Source organism: Trichechus manatus, unplaced genomic scaffold (assembly GCF_000243295.1).
Source record: "Trichechus manatus latirostris isolate Lorelei unplaced genomic scaffold, TriManLat1.0 scaffold00028, whole genome shotgun sequence".
NCBI lineage: Eukaryota > Metazoa > Chordata > Mammalia > Sirenia > Trichechidae > Trichechus > Trichechus manatus.
In genome coordinates this window covers 4,438,530-4,448,703 of record NW_004443964.1, presented here as the reverse complement: position 1 = coordinate 4,448,703, position 10,174 = coordinate 4,438,530, and the positions used below count along the sequence as shown (strand labels likewise).

Below are 10,174 nucleotides of genomic sequence, written 5' to 3'. Positions count from 1 at the left end.
TGTGTGTGTGTGTGTGTGTGTGCTCGCTCCGTGCCGTCTCACTCACCCGCGGCACTGCTCGCCTGCCCTGTGAGTGTGTGTGCCTGTGTGTGTGCTCGCTCCCTGCTGTCTCACTTACCCGCGGCACTGCTCGCCTGCCCTGTGTGTGTGTGCCTGTGTGTGTGTGTGCGCGCCTGTGTGTGTGTGTGCTCGCTCCATGCTGTCTCACTTACCCGCGGCACTGCTCGCCTGCCCTGTGTGTGTGTGCCTGTGTGTGTGTGCCTCTGTGTGTGTGTGTGTGTGTGTGTGCGCTCGCTCCGTGCCGTCTCACTCACCCGCGGCACTGCTCGCCTGCCCTGTGTGTCCTTTTTTGTGTAGGGCCGGTGCTTGGCCTGCTCTGCCTTTCTCTCTTCAGCTTTCAGGAACGGTCTTCAGAGGTGGGGTCTTTGTGTGTGTGTGTGTGTGCACGTGCGTTTGTGTGTATGTGCGTTTGTGTGTGTGCGTTTGTGTGTATGTGCCTTTGTGTGTGTGTGCATGTTTGTGTGTATGTGCCTTTGCGTGTGTGTGCATGTTTGTGTGTATGTGCCTTTGCGTGTGCCTTTGTGTGTGTGTGTACCTTTGTGTGTGTGTGTGCTTTTATGTGTGTGTACTTTTGTGTGTGTGCCTCTGTGTGTGTGCCATTGTGTGTGTGCCTTCCAGTGTCCTGAGCGACTCTGTGTGAATGAAGGAGAGGGTCTCTTTGTGGTGGGCCCTGGCAGGAGGCCGCCGCCTGCCCACCTGCCCACCTGCCCAGACAGGGCCAGTGGCTTAGGCGGGCAGCCTGGGAGGAAGCCGAGGCCTCCCCGACCCTTGGAACTGAATCGTGGGCAGATCTGGCACACATCACACCGAGTGGGACGTTTCTTCCCAGGACAGACAGAGCAGCCTGTGTCTGCGGGAGAGAGGACCGTGCTGGCCCCTGCCTCACCCCCACACCTTCGTGCAGCTGAGGCTCTTCTCGGGGGGCCGGGCCCGCAGTAACCTGACGGGGACCTCTCCTGCACGCGCTCAACCGCCTCACACCGTGCTTGCTGTTTCTCTTCCTTCTTGTCCCTTTCCTCACGGTCACCTTCCTCCCGAGCATCTACTGACAGACGGCCAAAGGAGCTCGCCACACTTGGGAACCTCTTTTCTTTTCTCCTCATCCATAAACCTTTCTCCAGCAGTATGTTCATTGGATTGTTTAGCGGACACGCCCCTTGTCCTTGTGTTGAGCACGCGGGCACGTGACGCAGGCACATGACTGCTGTTACGCCTGGCGTCCCTTCTTGACAGGGAGACGGCACGCGCCCGCAGGCTTGCTTCCGGTGCGGCCTTCAGGGTTTGGTGTGTGGTAGTGCTGTGGCTCTCCTGGCCACCGTTGTTGAGGGCTGGGGCAGTGTCTCTAGGGACGGGCACTGGCTGTTAGGGTCGCCGTGGTGTGTCGTCTTGGAACGTTTGTGTGTCTACACACCTGTCTGCGCGCGTTATAAAAACCTTAGGCGGTGAGAAGGGTAAGAAGAGCACACGTCCTCACCTGCATGCCCGTCCTTCCCGCACGCCCTTCAGGGGGACTGCTGGTGTTTGGTATGCATTCTCCACGCTCCTGAAAACACACACGCGTACACGTACAGGTGTGTGCATGGGGTGTAAGAAGGTGGGCATCGTTCACGTCAGGCCGTGCACACCCCTCCCTCCTCTTTAGCGGTTGTGTTGCGTTGCGTGTGTGGTGAGACCATGCCTCACTTCGCGAGCTGGGTGTTTTAAATTGGGGGTGTGGGTCCTTGTTTGGTAGGTCACCACCCACGCTGTGGGCTGGCTTTAACTATTAATTGGTGATGACACAGGATAGATGACACAGGATAGCTCGGCTGGGGGTATCATTTGCCTTTGAGGTCTGTAATTTCTCAGTGAGCTGGGAAATAACGATTGTCAATTTTGAAATGGTTTCTTATCTTTCAGGGGCAGATAAAGACAGCCAGGAGACGGGTTGTCATGGCGTCCCTCTACCTGGGGACAGGTCCTCTGGAGCAGGAGCTGGTAAGGCGTACCCCCGTAATGCTGGCCCCGGTGCCCCACAGCTGCAGGGCTCTGGGGAGTCAGTGCAGTGCTGGCCCTCCCGGGCCTCTGTCGCAGACAGCCCTTGTTTCTGCTGCCCCAGATGTTGTTAGACTTCGGGACTGTCATGATTATGCTGTGATCTAAGGGTTGGGGCTTGCTCTCCCCAGGCCTCCTCCCTCTTCACGTTAATGCATCACATCGGGGGCGCCAGAGAGGCACATGGGAGGCCTGATCCTCGGCGTCCGGCCAGCATCCCTCCCTCTCACCCTATACAGGGTCTCTAGGTCGCTCCATCTACCAGGCCAGGGCTCAGCAAACCACAGCCCGCAGGCCGCATCTGGCCCTCTGCCTGGTTATGTGAGTCAGGAATGGTTTTAAGGTTGTCAGATGATTGAACAACCAATCAAGAGGAGGGTAATATTTTGTGACACATGAAGTTTGTGAGATTGAGCTGTCTGTGTCTGTGAGCAGAGTTTTACTGGCGCACGACCACGTTCCTTCAGTTCCGTGTTGTCTGGCTGCTCGCACGCTACAGCAGCAGAGCTGAGTGGTTGTGATGAGACCATCTGGCCCACAGAGCCCAGCGTATTTACCGTCTGGCCCTTAGCGAATGTGTCTGCTGACCACTGTCCTAGACAAGTGGAACAGCGCAGTGCAGGGCAGGGATGGCCGTGGCTTTGCCAAGGGCCTGTGTCAGGTGCCAGGTCTGTGGTCAGCTCTGCTTCCCTGGGCCTGCTGTCCTGGCACACTGTCCCTGTGAGCACAGGTGGGTGTGAAGGGCTGGCATTGCCAGGTGTGCACGAGGTGTGCTTCCTGCATTAGAGGCAGGCCCGTCCTGTGTGCAGACAGAGCCTGCACGTTCAGGGGCCTCAGGTGAGTGAGATCGTTGCCGTGTCTCAGGCTGCTGGGGCGGCCTTCTGCCCTGAGGTAGTGAGAGCAGACCCGTTGCCCTGGTGCACACTGTTTCTCGGTTCACCCTGTTCAGAAACGCACAGGTAGGGGCTGGGAAGTACCACAGGGGCTGGGGTTTGGAGAAGGAGGGGAAGGTAGGTTGGCATCCACGCTCTCACCCACCTCTTCCCATCTGCAAGCCTGCGCAGCCTGTTTGTTCTCACGGGTGAGGAACGTAGCATCCAGCCTGTGGCGAGTGGCCAGCCAGCAGCTGTCTCTCTAACTTGCTGAGACCTCTCTGTGTGGGGGCGACAGTCTGTGTGCGTCTGAGGACTTTCTGTTGAAACGTGTGGGAGCTGGCCGCTCAGAGCATTTCGGAGAGTGGAGGGTCCAGGTTGCTCGGGTGGTCAGCCCCTGACCCATGGGTCTCCTTGTTCTTTATCTGGAGGCCCGGACTGCAGGGAGGTTTCTCCTGGTTGTTCCAGCGGCCGTCTCAGAAGGAAGAGCTGACACGTGTGCTTAGGGGGACTGGGAGCATCAGGGGCTGAGGAGACGTCAGCAGACAGGTTGGTTTTGTATTACGTGAGCACCTTTTGGGTCTCATACTTGTATTCTTTATGGGCTCTTTCCTCGACAGGTGGATTGCCTGGAAAGCACTCTAGAAAAGTCACTCCAAGCAAAGTTTCCTTCAGACCTCAAGGTCTCCATTCTCTTAGACTTCACGCGGGGCTCAAGAGGTAGGGGTTATGCGCCCCCAGCCCGTCTTCTTCCTCTCTCCGATTGTCTGTCCCCCCTTCCCGTCCTCGGGTAGACTGAGGCAGTTGTACCCCGCCCAGGGCCGGCTGGGGTGCCTGATGGTCTGAGTCAGGAGTCCTTCTGTGGCGAGTGACTGAGAGTCCTCTGAAACAACCTAGGCAGCAAAGAGATTGTCTCACTCCCGCGCCTGACCTGCTTGGTGGTGGCGGTGAGGGGTGGGGGGTGGATCTTGATCGAGGGCTTGGCTGTCACCAGCTCCATCTCCTGGCCCTGCGTCCCTCGGGCTGGCTGCGTTCTCAGGCTCCAGTGTGGTCTCCAGGGCCCCAGGCCCGTGTTGTCCAGCTCCCCCTCCACAGGGGGAGAGTCTGCTTCCCGATGTCAGAGCTCCTGGTGGCCTGCCTGGGTGGATCGCTGTTGTCAGGGGCTCAGTGTGCCCTCCATGGGGCTGAGGGACGAGAGTGGGGGGGGTGGGGTGGTACCCCAGAAGGAAGTTGGGTACGTTACGGGGCACTGGGTGGCAGAAGCAGCAGGTACCTGCCCCACCAACCCCTCTAGCCCTGCCCAAGGAGTGATGGGTGTCCAGAATAGTTGGCCCCGAGATCCTCCGGCTGGAAAGAGCAGTGGGCCTGACCAGTGTAGACAGGGCATGGGCGGGCCCTGACCGGTGTAGGGAGGGGCATGGGCGGGCCTGACTGGTGTAGGGAGGGGCACGGGCGGGCCTGACCGGTGTAGACAGGGGCATGGGTGGCCCTGAGCAGTGTAGACGGTCCTTGGTGGCAGGCTGGTGTGCTTCCTGGTGTGAACACCCCGTGTTCTTCGGCTCACCCGCACACCAGGCAGGAAGAACTCGCGCACCATGCTGCTCCCGCTGCTGCAGAGGTTTCCAGAGCAGGTCCGGGTGTCGCTCTTCCACACTCCCAACCTGCGCGGGCTTCTCCGTCTGCTCATGCCGGAGCGCTTCAACGAGACCATCGGCCTCCAGCACATCAAGGTGTATCTCTTTGACAACAACGTGATCCTGAGCGGGTGAGTCCCCGCCTCTCAACCATTCTCCCTCGGCGTGCTCTGGCTGGAGGCCAGCGGGATTGGGAGGCTGCTGGCATGTTTCCGGTCCCACTGCCTCACTCTCCAGGCAGCTCTGTGGCTTCGTCTCAGCCCCAGGAGCTGGAGCCCACCGAGGCTGGTGAAAAGACAGCCACCGTTTACTGAGCGTGTTCTGTGTGCCCACCACCACGCCAGGCCCCTGTGTGTACTGTCTCACTGCCTCCTAACAGCGACCCGCTGTCTCCGTGAGGGTGTGGAGGTCGGGGAGAAAGAAAAGCTTTGTCAGGCAGAGCCGGGACTGAGTTCTAGCTCCTTGTGACTCTCTTGCGTGGGCAGCGATAAGCAGCCTGTGTGGCTAGTTACCTTTTCAGGTCTCCGCATCTTTTGTGAGCGCGATTGTGCGCCCCTAAGGGGGGGGTCTTCAGGTCTCCCTTTTTGGTGTCAGCTGTGCCTCCTTCACCTGGCCCCCTGGCACTTGGTCCTTGCTCAGAAACCGTTTGTTAGTGGCCGCGGTGCCCCTGCTTGTTAACCTGAGACCTGGGAGACCAGGACGCGCTGTCGCCCACCCTGGCCTGAGTCCTCACCGCCTTCTCCCTCTCGTAGCGCAAACCTGAGCGACTCCTACTTCACCAACCGGCAGGACCGCTACGTGTTCCTGCAGGACTGCCCGGAGGTGGCCGACTTCTTCTCGGAGCTGGTGGACGCCGTGGGGGACGTGTCCCTGCAGCTGCAGGGGGACGACACGGTGCAGGTGGTGGAGGGCATGGTGCACCCCTACGAAGGTAGGGGCCCCCTGAGATCTTTGTGGGGACGAGGAGAGGCACCTTGGTGGCCTTGCCACAGGCTCAGGAGACTCGGGTGGCCAAGCCCCATTCTGCCTTCATCTCGGAAGCCAGCAGACGGGACTCATGGTCCTCAGTCCTGCTCGGTGGGTGAGCCTGGCCCCCGGGAGGTGGGTGAGACTGCCGGTCTTTGTGCCTTGGGGGAGCGGGCCGCCTGGCGCTCACAGTGAGACTGCCGGTCTTTGTGCCTTGGGGGAGCGGGCCGCCTGGCGCTCACAGGCAGCGGCCGGCCGAGGGCCTCCCGGGCTGTGCATGGGCCCCGCGCTCACAGGCAGCGGCCGGCTGAGGGACTGCCGGGCTGTTCAGGGGCCCCACGCTTTCAGCTCCAGGGAGGCCTGGGGCTCTGTCCTGGAAAGTGAAGGGGGAGCGCGTGCTCTGCTCTCTGGGAACAGGCAAGTTCTGGGAGCAGGCGCCCCCGGGAGCATTGTGTGCCCAATGGCCCTTAGGAAGACCGACTGCTGAATTTGCAGCAGGGTCAGCGCCGGGGGTGGGGCCCAAATGCAGACTTCATGGGGAGGTGGTCTTCTCCTGTCCCGTGGACTGAGAACGGAGCATCTCAGTTGGCACGCTCATCACACGTTCCCGTGGGCCATGGGATCCCTAGGGGGCTGCCTGCATCACACCCAGCCTGGCTCTGCTGGCCTCACTGTCCCTGGGGTGGGCTCGCTCTGCTTTCGGCCGTGGGACGGGCGTCCTGCCTCTGGGCACCGTCGTCAGTTCCCCCGTCCTGGCCTCACATGCCGGTTAGAAGGCCATCCACTGCCCACCGCCGTTTTTCGGGGATTTGACTTTTGCCTTGAGATTTGTGCTGATGTCTTGTTCTTTTGGCCTGAGGTTTGCCAGAAGTATTGTTCTGGACCAAGGACCATGCCAGCTTCTGCACTTTGTTGTCACGGTCTGCATCAGGGACGGGCAGACTACAGTGGGTCAGGTCCAGCCGGCCGCCTGACCTCCTGTGGTTCAGGAGCCGAGAGCGGCCTTCACAGAAGAACGTCTGCAGTCGATTTCATGATAGGGCATGCTGGCTTTGAGCCCTGATGAAGCGAAGTGTTATCTTCCCGCACGAAAGAATTCCATTCTCCTTTTTAGTAGACTTCGTTATGGAGAGTTGTGCTTGGTTGTTACTGTGACTACATACTTGAGCTTCGTCAATAAGAGAATTGTGACATCTGTTTTTTCTCATTATGTAAACGAGTTGCTGTCAAGTTTGACTCATGGCAACGCCATGTGATTCAGAGTAGAACTGTACTCCGTAGGATTTTTTTTTTTTTAAATGTTTTTATCGTGCTTCAAATGAAAGTTTACAGTTCGAGTTAGTTTCTCATACACAATTTTATACACACTCTGCTGTGTGACCCCAGCTGCTCTCCCCATACTGTGACAGCACACTCCTCCTTTCCACCCCGGATTTCCCGTGTCCATTCAACCAGCTCCTGACTCTCTCTGCCTTCTCATCTCGCCTCTGGACAGGAGCTGCCCATTTAGACTCATGTATCTACCTGAGCTAAGAAGCATGCTCTTCACGAGTATCATTTTATGTCTTTCCATAGGGTTTTCAGTGGCCGATTTTTCAGAAGCAGATCGCCAGGCCTTTCTACTGAGGCACCACCTCTGGGTGGGCTTGAACCTCCAACCTCTTTGTTAGCAGCTGAGCACGTTCACCGTTTGCAGTACCCAGAGACTCTTGTTAAATAAAAAACCAAAACCAAACCCGTTGCCGTTGAGTCGATTCCGACTCACAGTGACCCCATAGGATAGAGCCGAATTGCCCCACAGCGTTGCCAGGGAGCGGCTGGTGGGTTTGGACTGCTGACCTTTTGGTTAGCAGCTGAGCTCTTAACCAGTGCACTACCAGGGCTCCCCTGTTACATGAGTAGCTCCATATTATTCTCAGTTTTGCCTCTCGGCCTGCAAAGCCTGGAATATTTACTCTCTGGTCCTTTACAGAAACCGTTTGCCAGTCCCTGGGCTAACCTAATAGGCCAGAGATGAATATGAGAGAAAAAGGCCCCATGCTTGGGGAAGGATGAGTGTCACTGTTTGAGGTCAGGAGGGAGGCGACCTGATGACAGGGTGGCCTGGAAGGAGGATCCCCTGGTGTGGGCCACCAGAGGCTCAGGGAACCGTACTCCCATGGCCCTCAGATGACGTGCCACAGTGGCGGTTTCACGCACCCGTCGAGCTCCACGTCTCTGGTGCTGGTGGGCGTCAGCCCTCTCCCCTCTGCTCACCTGTCCCACGTCTCCCTCCAGGTGACCGGGCAGCGTATTGTGAGGCCGCCAACAAGAGGGTCATGGATGTGATCAACTCAGCGCGGACCCGCCAGCAGCTGCTGCACACCCAGACCTTCCACAGTGACTCCCTCCTGACTCAGGAAGACGCCGCGGCCGCCGGCGACCGGAGGCCAGCCCCCGACACCTGGATTTACCCGCTGATCCAGATGAAGCCCTTTGAGATCCAGATTGATGAGATTATCACTGAGACCCTGCTGACTGAGGCCGAGCGAGGCGCCAGGATCTACCTCACCACAGGCTACTTCAACCTGACCCAGGCCTACATGGACCTGGTCCTGGGCACGCGGGCCGAGTACCAGATCCTGCTGGCCTCACCTGAGGTCAACGGCTTCTTTGGGGCCAAGGGTGTGGCTGGTGCCATCCCGGCGGCCTACGTCCACATCGAGCGGCAGTTCTACAGAGAGGTCTGCAGCCTGGGGCAGCAGGAGCGCGTCCAGCTGCAGGAGTACTGGCGGAGGGGCTGGACGTTTCATGCCAAAGGTACGGGGAGCCCGAGGGAGCGGGGGCATGGGCCCCGTACTCCCGGCTCTGCGCAGGGGCTCAGCTGGTCGGCGATGTGCCCAGACCTCCCACCCAGGGCCTGTCCCCACTCTCCCATGTCATCATCCCAGCAGCTCTGAAGGCACCTCACCTCCACCTGGCGTCCTGGGGAGGAGAGAGCAGTCCTGTTTAAGTCAGCTTTGGTTACGTAAAGCCTCTCTTTCCACGCATCAGAAACTTACAGACTCAAATCATTTTGGTGGATGTTTTTAAAAACGTGTTACATGTACCGCCTCTCCTCCGACAGATGGAAGGGGATGTGGTTTAGCCTTTCCTTGATCCCTGAGTTCTCCCTTGCCGGCACTGCCCTTCCCAGGCCTGAGAAGATCCGTCAGGGACCGTGTGTCTGGCGTCCAGCAGCCCCGGTTTTTCTGTCCTTTCCTTGCTATTGCTCTTTTTGGTTTTCCTGCATGGCAGCCCCACCTCGCTTTAATGGGAGAGCCGAGGCCACACACTCACGTGGCTCGCGCTGCCCCATGATGGGGGGGCAGGCAGGAGTCTGAGGGGCGTGTTTATGTACGATCCCTCCCTAGCAGTCTCGGGACCGGCCCAGACGTGGTGGAGTCTCAGATGCAGCTCTCTGAGACACAGATGAAGCATGTTCAGAGTCTCGGGCTTAGCAGCAGGATTATCCCCGTTGCTTCTCCATGCTGTGCGCCTCCCTGCCTCCCGCGGTGTGGCCACACACCCCCTTTTCTGACTTTCTGGGAACCCACATCACCAAGCTGGTTAATCCCTGCAGGTCCCCTTTGCCCCGACGGCAGTGCTGGGCTTTCCTGACCTCCTGGGGCATCCAGGCCCCTTTGTCCCCGTCCAGGTGCTTTCTGAGTAGCTGGACTGTGAGCTGATGAGAAAGGAGTGCTGGGGCCCCCACCCCTGCCCGCCTCGGGGCCCACAATTGTGCCGTTAGACTTGAGCACCTCTTCAAACCGTCAGTCCAAGCGCTTTTACGTGTTTGGCTAAACCAGTGCCTTTCAACTAGAGACACATTTTAAGCAATACAGAAGCCCAGGCCCACTGGGCCCTGAGTCCCGCTCTGGGGTTGAGCCCACGTGTGTATTTCTAACACCCTCTCCAGGAGAGTCAGCTGCACAGCCCAGACCTGGTCCTGGCCTGGCGGGTGGAGCTTCTCGCCCATCGGGCGGCTCCTGCTTCCTGCCACCAGGCCATGTGCCTGCTCAGGGGCTGCGGGTCAGGTTTCTCAGGGCAGGCAGGGCCAGACAGTGGGTGTGGGAAAGTGTGCTAGGATTGGCGTTGTGACTTCTGAGAAGGACAGCAGTGCCTAAGGGTGAGGATTGGAGAGAGAGAGCTGAGCGGGAGGGAGAAGCTGGTGGCTTTGAGCTTGCGAGAGGGGCAATGAGGTGGACCTGCTTGTGTGTGCGCGTCTCTTAATGTATTTGTATGAGCACATATGTGAGTGTATGTCTGTACGTGAGTGTATCTGTGTGTGTGCATGTATGTGCACGTGTATCTGCCTGCGTGTATCTCTGTGAGTGTCTCTGTACAGGTGTGTATCCGTACATGTGTATCTGTGTGTCTGTGTGTATGTGTAGTGTCTCCGTGTGTATCTGCATGTGGCGTCTCTGTACGTGAGTGTATCTGCGTGGGTGTGTGTACGTGCATGTATCTGCATGGGTGTCTACATGCGTGTATCTGCGTGGCGTCTCTGTACATGCGTGTATCTGCGTGGCATCTCTGTACATGCGTGTATCTGCGTGGCATCTCTGTACATGCGTGTATCTGCGTGGC

At 58.6% G+C, this 10,174-nt stretch overlaps 1 protein-coding gene across 4 annotated transcripts in view; it reads left to right on the top strand.

Annotated features, from left to right (window-relative positions):
* PGS1 (phosphatidylglycerophosphate synthase 1) overlaps positions 1-10,174 on the top strand; it is a 40,555-nt gene that overhangs the window by 10,355 nt on the left and 20,026 nt on the right. For all 4 annotated transcript variants that reach the window (XM_004374108.2, XM_023729211.1, XM_023729209.1 and 1 more), the window contains exons 3-7: positions 1,960-2,037; positions 3,587-3,686; positions 4,542-4,731; positions 5,353-5,531; positions 7,844-8,365. In XM_004374108.2, the coding sequence (XP_004374165.1) occupies positions 1,960-2,037; positions 3,587-3,686; positions 4,542-4,731; positions 5,353-5,531; positions 7,844-8,365 (1,069 nt within the window). The remainder of the gene's footprint in view (positions 1-1,959; positions 2,038-3,586; positions 3,687-4,541; positions 4,732-5,352; positions 5,532-7,843; positions 8,366-10,174) is intronic.